The sequence below is a fragment of the Contarinia nasturtii genome, unplaced genomic scaffold, assembly GCF_009176525.2.
Source record: "Contarinia nasturtii isolate CC-2019 unplaced genomic scaffold, AAFC_CNas_1.1 Cnas_scaffold_688, whole genome shotgun sequence".
NCBI classification, from domain to species: Eukaryota; Metazoa; Arthropoda; class Insecta; order Diptera; family Cecidomyiidae; genus Contarinia; species Contarinia nasturtii.
In genome coordinates this window covers 188,191-202,186 of record NW_022198039.1, presented here as the reverse complement: position 1 = coordinate 202,186, position 13,996 = coordinate 188,191, and the positions used below count along the sequence as shown (strand labels likewise).

The 13,996-nt window shown below is 31.8% G+C and overlaps 2 protein-coding genes across 4 annotated transcripts in view; both read left to right on the top strand.

Annotated features, from left to right (window-relative positions):
* The first annotated feature begins 2,618 nt into the window (after positions 1-2,618).
* On the top strand, positions 2,619-4,164 carry LOC116340444. The gene is made up of 4 exons (XM_031766933.1): positions 2,619-2,778; positions 2,846-3,207; positions 3,294-3,400; positions 3,652-4,164. The coding sequence occupies exons 2-4, from the start codon at positions 3,084-3,086 to the stop codon at positions 3,835-3,837; spliced, it is 417 nt and encodes a 138-aa protein (XP_031622793.1). The 5' UTR covers positions 2,619-2,778; positions 2,846-3,083; the 3' UTR covers positions 3,838-4,164.
* Positions 4,165-5,326: 1,162 nt separating this feature from the next.
* LOC116340435 (cerebellar degeneration-related protein 2) overlaps positions 5,327-13,996 on the top strand; it is a 33,566-nt gene continuing 24,896 nt past the window's right edge. The window contains exon 1 of one of the 3 annotated variants that reach the window (XM_031766918.1): positions 5,327-6,002. In XM_031766918.1, coding sequence (XP_031622778.1) covers positions 5,924-6,002 — 79 coding nt within the window. In that variant the 5' untranslated portion in view covers positions 5,327-5,923. Of the gene's footprint in view, positions 6,003-6,795; positions 6,887-10,294; positions 10,389-13,996 lie in introns of those variants that run through there. The other 2 variants (XM_031766919.1, XM_031766920.1) reach the window with 2 other exon arrangements.

The following is a 13,996-nucleotide window of genomic DNA, read 5'->3' as shown; positions in this document are numbered from 1 at the left end:
CGTTAAACTGCGTCGCATATCAAAGCGAAACAAAATTCTGTTACTAAAACAAGGCAGAACAGTAGCTAGTTATCAGCACAAAATGAAACTTACATATTTCGCATAATAAAAAGCCAATGTTCTCTATTCCTATGATAACTAAATATTGTCTCGCTTTGATATGCACCCGTTTTGCGTTCCGTTTCGATATGCGAGTAAACAATAAGTTGTTTTTATTCTAGAGCGTTCATATTTACATCAGCGCCGTATATCGAGTTAATTGCAGTGAATTGAAAAAAATAAATTGAAAATTTGAATTTACATTAACTAATGGTAATTGATTTTCAAATAAATGAATTGAAAAAACTAATCATTATTTCAAACTCTGTAATTAATGAATAAAAGTATAAGGAAAAGTTGTTAAGTTTACAATTGGAATTGAAATTATTTTTCTTTGTAGTTTGATTTGTATTGTAGAAATTTATTGGCACCCCCTATACAGGCTGGCAAATTGCGATTGCCTTGAAACCTTTTTAGGGATTTAGTGACTAATTTGTGATAATTTGTGACACCATTATTTCGGCCACTTTGGCCCATTTTTCTATTTAGGCCTATTGGCCAAAGAGTATCTTAGCGAAATTTTGAATAAAAGCAAAAAATAAAAATATAATGATGCAGAATTTTAGTGATTAATTTGTGACTCACAAATATGACTTTAGATTTTTGATACGACATCTGGTGGACATATTATGAACAAAAAATTGAAAAATGCACAAAAATGATATTAATCGAAAAGGACCGATTAAAATATCCCAGGGATTTGTGCCCCTTTTATGTCACACAGCTGTCAATGTGTGATTTGTCAACGAGCATTTTCTTCAAAAACATTACGAGCAAATTAAATTGTTTAATAAAAAAAACATAAAATCGTTCGAAAAAAAAATTTAAGATAAAAATCTCGGTAATAAAATCAATTTGTATTTGAAAATAAAAAATATTACAATATCAAATTTTTTTCCATTGAAATAATTATTGAAGAACGATAAAACAAATACTGAAATAATGTATTCAGATTTCATATAGATGTCGCATTTGTTCATATTGAATTGTCGATTAAAAAAAAATATCCGAACATATTATTTTAATTTGCGCAAAAAATATCTATTTTATTATTTGTGTTTAAAAATAACAATAATTGTAAATATTTAGATTATTGAAATAATTATTAAGGCACAAAAAGACAAATGTTGAAGTAGTATGTTTCATAATAATAACAATTTGTTTCGACGTCATGACACCTTTTACTTTTCCGCACAGCCAGTGTAGGGAAGGTATTGTATTAGGCCAAAAAATTAAAGTCATCCCAAAACATGTTTTATATGCATATTTAATGTAGAAAACACGATTGGAGATGATTTTGGGGCATATTAATGTGCGTCGCTGTGTGTGATGTGTCCTGTGTCCTGTGTCCTGTGTCCTGTGGCGTGTTGCCAAAATTTGTTAACTCGATAAATCTTCTTCCAAAAACTCAATTCAAATTCTGATTTTGCAGGATGATTTGGGACTACTAGGAGACGTGCTGATTAGTTTTTGAGCAATATCTGTTGACCGGTGTAATTTTTTTTGGTCCGAATGGAGTACGCACAATCCATACATTTTACTTTTTTGATCATTTTTCAACCATTTTGGTGACACGATGGTTTCGTGCTCGGACATGAAATTCAAAATGTGACTTCACGAAGTGATTGGGCACTACGAGGAATAGATCTGGTCAAATTTTCAACGACATTGATCGATCGGTGTAAAACTTAGACTCTCAAGAAGCACTTATGAGAAAAATGCCTTAAAATGATATTCTTTCAATTTGAACGTTGAATGAATGTGAAGTGGGGGGTTTTTGGCACGAGAAACCCGAATCTGATGTTAGTTTTAAGATGCAATCAATTTTTCACACACTTTTCATACAAAAATCCACAAAAAGTTTCATTTTTGTATGAAAGACTTGCCTTTGTGGTACCGTAATGATCTGAAACTTTGAACAGGCTATTTTTGGATTGAAATTTCTTTAAACTTAGTGTGAATTATTTATTTTGATAAGAACATAATATTCACAAGTTTTCACGGTAATTTAAGTTACTGCAACCATACAAAGACCATGATTTCAGTTTATTCCCAAAATTTCGGTTCCATGCGGAAAAGTCAGCTTGCGTACGTAAGCCCCTTTATTTGATCCGCCATGACAGCATTTTCGTTTTGCTTCACTGTGATTGGTTGATCAAAACTAGCCTTTTGGTCCGCCATGATGGCAATCACAAAAATTTGCCGGGCTGAATAGGGGGTGCCAAATGTATTAATTAATTGATTAAATGGATACACAAGTTAATTAAAATATGATGATTTTGTTTTAGGTTTTTTCATTCCGAAGTCCCTGATGAAACAGAAAAAAGATTGAATCCTTGTGCGATGTTAATCGCAATGGAAAATATTTTACTACTTACACCATTATATACACACAAAGAAATACAATAATTTTATGAGAAAAAAATATATTGTGTTTTATTCGGAATAACGACATAATTAACCTAAAAAAGTTTTTATTTTTTTGTTGTAAGAAGAATTTTCTCTCCTTCTTTCAGAACGCCGACGATGACTGGGGAAATATGATCTGTTTGTGTGTATTTCCGAAGGACAATTCTGTGGCTGAGAATAAACGTAAATGTGATGATACGTTGGAAAATTCCACGGCCAAAACTAAACGAATAGAAAGCCGTTTGAAATGCACTGATTTGATTGTACTTGGTACGCCACGACATTGTTTACATCCGATAATAGATATTTTCTAATATATTTTTTTAAATTTAAATAGGACTGCCATGGAAAACAACCGAGGAAAGAGTACTTCAGCACCATCGGTGAGGTGTTAATGGTGCAAATTATAAAGGACCTACGTACTGGCCAATCGAAACGCTTTGGCTTCATTAGATTTGCTTCATACGAAGGCCAAATGAAGGCACTATCATGTACCCACTTCATCGATGGGCGTTGGTGTGATGTTAAAGTCAATAATATGAACAATATGTTAAAGAAATAATTACAACAATAATATGCCACCATCCGGTCCAATGCATCATAGCAACAACTGGAATCAGAGTCGTGGAAATATTGACATGCCAAATCTGCAATCCCTTGGAATAAACCCAAACGGACAAAATGGACCACCTAATCAAGGTTTTAACATTAACTAACAAATTTGCAAAGAAATCAAAACAAATCTGTTCTGTTTAATCGTCTTCTTCAATTTCTTTTTATTGAAGGCATGAACATGAATCCGGTAGCTATATCACCCGCTATAGTAGCAGCCCTTAATCAATGGGGATTAGCCACCATTGGCAACATGAATCAAAATCAAAATCCAGATCAGGTAAAAAGCAATTCTTCTGAGAGTTTTCCGATAAGACGAAAACGACGATTTTAAGTCGAACTGTAGCTTTTTTGTTGTTAGAAAAAAATGATTGTTATTTCAATATGAAATTGAAAATCAGTGAAAAACATCTAATTTTTGATAATCTTTTGTGTTTTTTCACACACACACACACACACACACACACACACACACACACACACACACATACTCTACTACGTTTGCTTACTAACAAAAATATCCAACAAAAGAAATATGACAACTATAAAGGAGGAAATAAACCATGGTCACGGAATAATGGACCTTCACAAGACAACCACAAACCACATTTTCTTCAAATGCATTTGAAATCATCTACTTCATTATTCATTTTTAATTTAGTTCTTATGCAAACATACTGTTTGTTTCACCTGAAACATCAATTATGTTATTATTGAATTAAATGATACATACTTTCATCGGATCTATGCGAAAAAACACACAATATGAACGGTATAAATATATATTTATACCAGAACCTTCGTAGCACCGTGGATACGAAATGTTCGATTGATCAAACCCATTCACAAAAAGATCTTTCGGGGATTTTTTTTTTTTCAAATAATTAAGCTAATTTTAGAAAATGTGCATGTGCTGAGACGTAAATTAAAATAAAATAAAACTAAATAAACTAGAAACGTATATTCAAATTGTAAAAGGAGATCTTATCCCTTACAACAAATATTGTATTTAATAATAAACTGATACATGTAACAAGACAAAAACTCTACAACGTGTAATGATTATTTCTTTCATTTATTTTAAACTGTTTTAAAATGTACTATGTACATGTACATGGTGAAAATCTAAGTCATATCAATTATTAAAATTGAATGACCCGCTTAATAGGAGAAACAAATTGTTCACTGTTTTCTATTTTAGTCAAACCATCATAACTTGATGATATTTTGGTCGTTTTCAATCGTCTTTTCAAAAGTCACGACGTAAACTTATTTTATCGAAGAAAGTTTTAAGTTTAAATAAAATTGCTCTTTCCCTCGGCCATCAAATTGTATAGCGTGAATTGTGAATTAAAAAAAATAACATCAATTCAAAGTATTCGGTATAATCTTACACAAAGGTTACAAGGAGAGTCTAAACAAAGAAGTACAAATTTAATGTATTTTATTAATAAAAATGATGGATTCAGAATTTAATAGAATTTTCAATGACTGCTTCGATCAAAGTGCAAGTGATTGAACCATTCACCAATCGCGCAGATCATCTTTATTAAAATTTTATAAAATTTTAAATTTGATCTAAATGAGCGAATCAAAGTCTGTTTTGGCAAGTGTGCATAAACAATTTCATTCAGCGTAAAGCTTACACTTTGTAATCTTCCATGAATATCTGATCTTTGCACCCGTTCGTTCTTTCAAATGTCATAATTCTAAAATGAGAGATTACATACATTTTAATTCACCGTTTCTGTCGCCAATTTCTTGTTTGCGGTAAGAAAACAAGTATATTTTTCGACAGAAATGATGATAATAAAAGAAGATTTTGAAAAAAATGATCATTTCATTGATATTTAAAAAGAATTACGCAATTACTTCGAGACAAATTCGATGGATGTGGTATTTTAATTGTGTGAGTGTTCAAAGCAAGTCGGTTGTCGTCTGTATGTCGTCTGTATCAACCGTTTAAAAATATGCGTGTGCGTGTTAAACCGAATTGATTTGTTTCTATCGATGTTCATTTGTGTGTAAGCGTGGACTTGTTTCTGTAAACCGTGTGACGACAAGTGTTTAAATGTAAATTCCAAGTTTTTGTTCATCTCGCTATCTCTCTCTGTGTCTTGACTACATCAGCAACCACGTCTGTGGCTTACTTTAAATCAGCTTGACACTAACCAAACAAATGTCACTGAAATATCGGCTATTCGAAAAGTATTCGTTACGAAGACAGTGAATCGAACAGATTGATTCGAAATTGTTTGTGCAAAATGAATCGCACAAACGAAGGAATGGAAATTTTATTTTTGGTATTATAAACAACGAGAAAAGTTCGATTCTCATGATGTAACGTACAATAAATATATTTATTTCATTGGTTTTTATCGATTGCACGTGAACCAAACTGTTTGTTTCTGCAACAAGTAATTAAGTTTGTGTAAATTTGAAAACAGAAATAGTGTTTATTTGTGATTCAGGGCTAACATGTGCCTTGTTTTTATTCGTGTGTTCGTTAGAGAATTAGTATGATCCGAAAATAGTCACCGTTTTTTTAAATTTCAAAATGCAATTTGTGCACAAAAACCCTGTTTTTTATATTATATGTTAGCTACACTGCTGTTGTGCCATTTGTTTTAAACTTTTACCACTGCTTCGACACTATATATACACATATGTTCAATTAAAGTGATATTTTATGCCAAAATTGGATTAATTTCAATCAAAGTAGACTCTGATTTAGCGACGGTTTTTTTGTTTTTTTGTGATTATTATTTTATTGCTACCGATCGTTGGCCGAACCACGCCAAATATGGCATCCTATGATGATTTAGATTTTGAATGGTCTCTTTTATGCCGAGAAAATACATGCGCTTCGTGGACCGAATCAGGTAAATGTCTCTTATTTATTCGCTCACACAAAAATGAATGCTCAAGACCGTGACTATGTTGTGTAACCAAACTACTTGAGATTACATTGAGAGTACTTAAACTCATTTCGTTAAGTTGCTAATTAAATATTTGCACCAGAACCCATAATATTTGCATAGGTACTTTGAGTTTGTGTCGAAAAACATGTTCTGTTTAAATATTCAATTTTTTTTTCTTATTCGCCAAATAAAAAATGTTTTTTTTCAGCCGCTTTGATCTTTTTATCGATGAGAATTTATATGCTTGCGAGTATCTTGTTGTCATAATAATAATATATTCACTTTCGGACATTTTTGCCAACGATAGAATTTTACCGCTTCTTCTTATTGACACACTCTCAACCGCATCGCCGAGCCAAAGTCGGTCTTTTGTTTTCTTTCGCTTTAACAGACGGCACTGGCACATGTTTTTGTACATTTAAACAAAAATCCACTGGAAACGAAATTTTGCATCCATTGTTGTTTGTTTGAATCGAACACCGTCGTTCTGTATACAGTCTGTTTGTTTAACCGTCGGTTTCAAGTTTGTTATACGCTGTTTGTGTATCGTTCAATTCCATTAGTGGGGAAATAATTTATTGAGTTTGTCTTCGTGTTTTGAATATTTTTTTATATATTTCGAGATTTTTATTTAAAAAACAGTATAATTTATGCATCGTGCGGCAAAAAAATCTGATGACAATTATAGTTAAAGTGCGTTATGTGAATATGCCACTCAAATAGTTCTTATTGAACGTGATGTACATTAAACGTTGATAATTTAACTGAACACTAAAAGAAAGTGCATTTTTCAATTCTTTATCTCTTTTCATCTGTATTTATTTATCTTTTTTTAATCATAAATGGTAATACGTGTAGCTATTGAAATATGAACAAACATTGCTAATTCACGTTTGAATTTAAATTTCAATTTTGAATTAGTTCGAAAGAAGCTCTTTTTAAAACCAAATAAGAATATAATAGCGAACGACTATTTGTCGTGAAATGAAGTAAACCAAATTATATTGTACCCAATCTATTTTAGTTAATGGAGTTTCTTTCTTGTTGCAACGATTTGACACCTATCTGTATATAAATGTCGATACTCAATTATATTTTAAATTTTAAAATTAAAGTCAATAAATTGAATATTGTTCATAGTTCGAACATTCAGACATTCAGTCAAAGTCGTCTGTGAAATGTCTTTGTCTTCAAGTACACCGGCCTACAACATATCACCCACATTATAATATGCCATTTGATGCGGCATCGTTTATATAAGCCACTTTTCTTGGCATAAATAAACGAATTATCGATTTTCGAAGCCTCCGCGTATTTTGTGAAATATGTTTAAAGCCAATTGAATTCAGTCTCACCACAAATTCCAAGGTTGTATTTGCATACAGCTATAAGTTCAATTGTAAGCAATATATAACAAGTGCTGCAAAAGCGAACTTCAAACTTTGATTTTGTATTTTGGGCTAATTGTCGGAAACATAGTCATTATCCAATGCAGGTTTATTCATTGCATAAATGCAACAATTTCATGAAAAAACGACATCTTTAAAATGCATTATTTATGATGGGCAGTTGACGCTAAAAGGTGTTATAACAATTTCCTTAGCGCTATTTAGTTGATAGACGCCAATTATACACAAATACTTTTTACCGTTATACACGTTCACTGCTTTATTCAATAAATGCAACCGATTTTATGCGAAAGTACCGTAACTTTTTTGTCGCCAGTTGAATTTTTCATTCGAAGGAAACAAAGATCATCAAAAAAGTTATAAATATTATCGCTTTGAAGAACAATTTATAAGTCGATGTAATAAAAATGAAATGCTCCTGCTGAAAAGAGAAAATACAAATGCCTATGTCACGTATCATTAGGTTTTATGAAACTGCAACATTGAGTTTGCAATGAAATCAACCGATAGTTACAGCAAAGAAATCGACAAACGATATATTTCAACTTTTGATATCTTAAATTCAAAACTGATTGTTGATAGATTCGCTATATGTCGAAATTAAACTGATTTGTAAGAGTTTGGTATATGAGAAAATATTGTATTGTAGTATTTGGTTCGTTCTTGTCTTAAGGTGAACATTTTCAAAATTCAATCACGATTTTCAATTACAAAGTTACAGTTTCGATTACTTCAAATGTAATTTGGTAGGAGAAATATGAAATTTCCCAATTGATTTCGAGACGTTCTTCAATCAATATATTTCCAACAATTTAAGATTTATTGCTATCGATCAAAGCCATATTATAATGGTCCGTTATGTAGAATACGGCATTAGTTCACTTCGCATGTAATTTTATTGCCGATGGGACGGTATTGGTGAATATTTGTTATGATATGACATTCCAAGATCCAAGAAAGGTCAAATGATGACGATGATGATAAATATCACATTTTTTCTATTTATTTTATTCACAACTGCAATAGGCACTTGTTTTCATTTTCATTGTAGGAAGAAAAATCGGTCAATAATGGCAAAAACCGTCCCACGAATATAATGATGAAAGTGAATCGGTCTTATGGCTAAAACCATTTTAAGAAGACTGATTGAAGTTCATTGAACTGCACATTGCACTATATTCACAACAGCCACTATTACGATAAATTCAGTACATGCTAAAAGTTGTCAATTCAAGTTTTTTCCGACATGAAATTCCAATCTAATGAATGCCGCTAACGACCAATAATTCAATCTATGGCAATATTTTTAAAATACGTGCAACTAAAATATCGTGCAACCGCGACTAAAATCAATAATTTATAGCTACAGCCCACATTGTAGAGTGGGTTTCTTTTTATTTTACAAGTGTCCAAAGTAATTGCAAATGCACTATATGAAATCGAAGCAAAATATAATCGGAAAAGATCAAATTCTTTTTACCGTAACATTTCAAATGACAACCGAAAACAAGACAAATGCCGACATGTGCACTGTGGTGACTAGTGTTGTTTTATAAACTAACTACTTGTTTAACTGCTACATTCATTTCAAAGAAATCGTATGATTCGTTGTTTCAATTTATCCAATAGGCCTTTTAACTACTTTTGGTCACAATTGTACGCTTCCTGTTTATACGCGCTAGAAAATTTGAACTTCAGAGAGAGAAAAATAAAACAGATTCGCTGCGAATACAAAATATTGATCCACAAATTTGAATTAAATCATGGCAATTATCACTCAATTCGTTACATTTATTATTAAATTAATTTCTTGATAATTGAAACAATTTTGCGCCATCAAAGTATGCAATTAAAATTGGAGAATTCACCAATCGCTCTTGTTGCTCAACATCTGAAGATATCATGTTTTTCGAATTGGCGCAAGTGAAAGTTATTTACCAATAATGGTATTTGTGCATTACTGTCTACGGAGGCGTTTCATTTGCCCAACAAAATTAATATTATTCAATGCCCCGCGGCCATCACAAGTAATAATCATAGAAGCTATGATTTTATTTTGCCGCTAATTATGTTAACAATAACAAGCGTTCAGTTTTACGGAATTTTTCAAAAAAATTTCAATCGAACGCGCCAAATAATTGATTTTGGTTTCGAATTTCATTGATATGTGACCACCTTTCAATTCGAAATGTATAAAAAAATATATTTTTTTTTTTTGCTTTATTCGCAATATATATTGATATCAATTCGGTTCGTTCTACACCTTGCGAGGATACTGCAAAAAATAATATCCAATAATGCGGTGATTCCATTTTATACCTTTTCATATAAAATAAACTCGTACAGCTGTGAATCAAAACATTGTTGTTAATTCAATACTGCTTGGACATATACAGATGTGCTTGACTATAAAGATCAATGTAGAAATGAGCTAAGGTCATCGAACCATTGATGCAATTCTGAAGAATCTAACTTAACAAAACAATTTTGGAGCATCAGATCAGCACATTGTTCAAAGCGGTACTCGTAAGGAACAACAAAACGAATATAGAATAAAGGAAAACATAAACAAAGCATAACAAATCCAGACCGGTAACCAAACTGGATTAAAATATGTGTGTTGCATGTCAATATTGTAAACATTAGTCGATCGATAAATTTGCTTGCTGGAACTGCTTCTATAGCTGTCATGCGCACAGCATTCCAAATACAATGACCGAATGACACACGCAATTTACGATGATACATAGACATTACCATTCCTTACACGAAACGAGGTGCATTCACGCATACATACACACACAATACGCCATGACATCCATATGGTAAGTGTAATATTTGCAAAAGACAGAAGGGAACAAAAACACAGGAAGAACAACCATCGGGTCGTTGTTGTTGATATCGTGTTCAGTCGCAATAAAATTCGGTCGAATAAAGGGTGAGCCATACTTTTTTAGATGGCATTTTTACTTCAGACACTTTTTACGAACTAAAAAATTGCCAAAAAGTGAAAAAAAGAAATTATATATTCTTTTTTATTTTAATCTAGTAAAACAACAATTTTGTGTTTAGTGTTGAATAGTTTGATACTATGAAATTTATTCAATTGTTGGATTTATTTTTCTATATTTGAAAAGTATTGAAATTAATATTCTACTGTATAACGCGTTTTTGGGTTTCACGAGTTCACTTTGACACTGTACAGCGCGAAACTACCAGGGAAACGAAAAGAAACAACGGTTTCAAACATATAGAGTCTATCATTCATATTACAACAAAGCGATTGGCATACAAAAAAAAGTAAAAGTAGTGAATTAAGCAAAAAATTCAGAACAAGTCATGTTTTTCAGTGTTCATTTAATAATTTTGTTAACTTACAGAAATATTTCTGCGAAAATAATTGAATGCCAAGGTCAACAAAAAAAAAATTGGTGACAATCATGTGCAAACCTTTTTACAGTGATATTTGCTCGATAGAAGTTTTTCAGCAAGGAGTTTTTTTTTATTTAGAAAAAAGTAACACAATGGTTGGCCCAATTAGACTCGTTTGTGCGCACTCAAATGAATTTGTTACTTGAAAAGAAACATATTCATTTATTTACTCGAGGAAAAAATTATAAATTATGTCGATTATGCAAGTTTCGCTTAACTAACAATTTTGCAGCATAGTCAATGGCATTGTAGTTGAAGTGATTGAGCCACAAAATGGGCTGTGATTCATAGAAAGGAAGATTTTTGAAGTAAGAATGAATAGGAATTGCAGCTTTCAGTTAGTCATAAGGAAATTCATTACACACATGAAAATATTACTGCTTATGTAATTTGCATGTAATAATTTAGCTTGGAGCTGATTCCAAGCCGCATTTTTATACTTTCTTTCATCGTCAATTCCTTTTGATGAAGATGCCACTGCAAAATAAAATGGAAGATAATCAGACGGGTTCGTGGAATGAAATTGCATTTTACCACTTACTTTAAAAATTAACATGAGCTGTTTTGCATAAAAACAACTTTAACTTCTTGTCTCCGATAATTTCACTCAACTTCTGGTTTTACTGGCAGCAAAAAGTCACGAGTGTTCACACTGATAAACATACGTATATTTGTTTCCAATCACTATGAGGCAATGACAAATTAGTATTTCAAAAAAAAAAAAAAAAAACTCAATAGTGAAACTAAATTTGCAGTGAATGTGGTTCATGGTGCGGCTTTGTACTCGCACTCGAATCATGACGAATCAATAATATTGACACGCTAACTGACTCACACAAATGCGCGAAGTCATTTACGTCAACTACATAATCAGGCCCAACAATTACACTCACTGTAATATATTCGGTGTTTCTCGAGTCAAAACTATAAAAAAAGCCCATATGCCTTCATTGGCAAGAATAAAATTCACAACAACATATAATATGTTTGATTTACGACTATAAACAACACCATATGAGAAGTTCAATTGTGCAATATAGCAAAAAAAATGTTGTTTGTGTTGTCGCCGCTGTCCAATGATCACGCAATTACAGTCAATCATATCTTTGTATGCGTTCAAAGTGACGCGTCGAAATAACACAACCACATGAAAATTTTACGAGCTACGCGTTTCGATTGGCATTCTCGATGCAAATACATGTGCCAATTCATAGCGAGTATTGCTCTTTAGATGATAGTGAAGTCAGTTGTCATTCGAATATATTGTGGTCAGGTTTTTTATTTACAGTCAATGAAAACGTCTAGCAAAAATTAGTGACTTGTTCGCGTCGCATTCGATAACGATGAAATAAAGTTATTATTTGGGTTTCAATGGATCTCAAACAATTGTGAGAAAGGCATAAATCAGTGAATTTAGATAAAAGGACGGCGATAGGCCGATTGAATTGGTATCAAAATATATAGTGATTCGATAGTTAGATCGGAGTATTCCTATTTACTATGGAGTGTGGAATAATAACAATTGATAATGATGTCACATGCTTTATGTGTACTTTAACAACACGTGTATTGTTTATTTCACGAGAATAGAGTGACAAATCGCTGCAATAAAAGAAACTTGTTACAAGAAAAGTCCATTCAATAGTTGATTCTGCTTACCTTTCTTTTTGCGTAATACATTAAATATGGTTTTTATTGGCCAATCATTTACAGCCTCTGTTCGTCATTAATGAGATCATTTTCTATTACACTAGTGTCTACTATTTTGTATTAAAAATTTCCCAGGTCAGAATATAAAATTGGCCATCGTTGAATTTTCAAATAAACAAATCTAAATGCATTAGATTTTACAATCAAAATGTGTGACTATTCAATTTCTTTGCAAAACGCGCTCTCAAAATGATTTTTTTTGACATTTTCTTCACAAAATCGATTCAAGTTACTGGCGAATCTTAAAATATCATATACTAAAATGACCGATTTAAAAAATCAAGTTTATTCAAGGTTGATTTTGACATTTATATATTTTGATATAAAAACAGCAACAAAATGCAACATTTATACCTTATATCGACAACTCACCGCGGTAAACTTATAAAAAATTGATTCCAATCAATGTATACAAAATGTTGAAACTTTAGCTCACTTTGTATTCAAATTGAGAACAACTTGCTGCTGAGAGTGCTTCTCAAAAACTAACTTGCCGACAGAATTCTAAAATGGAACTTCATTAATATTTATGTGGTGTGGATTTCGCCGTTTCCGTTTTCAACTTTTTAAAATTTTGTCCTAACAATCACACACGATTTTGCGACAATCGTTATATTCATCATCACTTCAATCAACACAATTAAATACGATTAAATAGAATAATGAGTCAGTTGCTTCATGAAAAAGAATTCCTATAATATTCGCAGTGTTTCGGTACGTGTACAAAATTGTTAGTCAAATATATTCACTTGTGGATTTTTGTGAGAGACACAAGAAACAAACAAGAGATCGGCAAAATTGAAATTAAGAGGCTGTATGAATTTCGAGAAAAAAACATACGTGTGGCCTTAACACACTTGCACGAAACTGCCAAGTAATAAGTCAACCGTGTTTTTGTATTCAAAATGTATATCGCCAATAGAGCACACATATTCACTCATTTTAATTAAAGTAAGATCCATTGCCTCTAGGGTTGACAACACTCAATGTTTCGTTGAATTTTAATTTTTAAAATTATGAACAAAGTTCAACCAGTTGGGATCTCGCTATTTCCACCATTGTTTCAAAGTACAAATCATAGCGCATATCAAGTGAAGTTTTGCAATGTAACTTGTTACGACATTAGTAGTCGCTCATACCAATTATTTAAAGAAAATTCTCTGATAGATTTATTTAGAATCAGAGAAATGTTAAACATTTAGCGAATGGTTGATGATCAAAATAAATACAAACATGAAAGCGAATTGATGATATTTATTTATTTTTTGTTTTGTCGTCAAAGTGAACAGTGAAAGCCAATTGTCTACGAAGCGCGCAATTTGATGGGTATTTCAATGTCAATGGCAGATGAATATAGTTGCCAAATTTTATTGCTTGCTCGTTTGAATGTTTTGTTTTTATTAA

Coding starts and splice junctions, on each gene's coding strand:
- LOC116340444 (XM_031766933.1), top strand. CDS start 3,084: ATGCCACCATCCGGTCCAATGCATCATAGCAACAACTGGAATCAGAGT. Junction 3,208..3,293: donor AAATGGACCACCTAATCAAG/GTTTTAACATTA, acceptor TTTTTATTGAAG/GCATGAACATGAATCCGGTA. Junction 3,401..3,651: donor AAAATCAAAATCCAGATCAG/GTAAAAAGCAAT, acceptor ATCCAACAAAAG/AAATATGACAACTATAAAGG.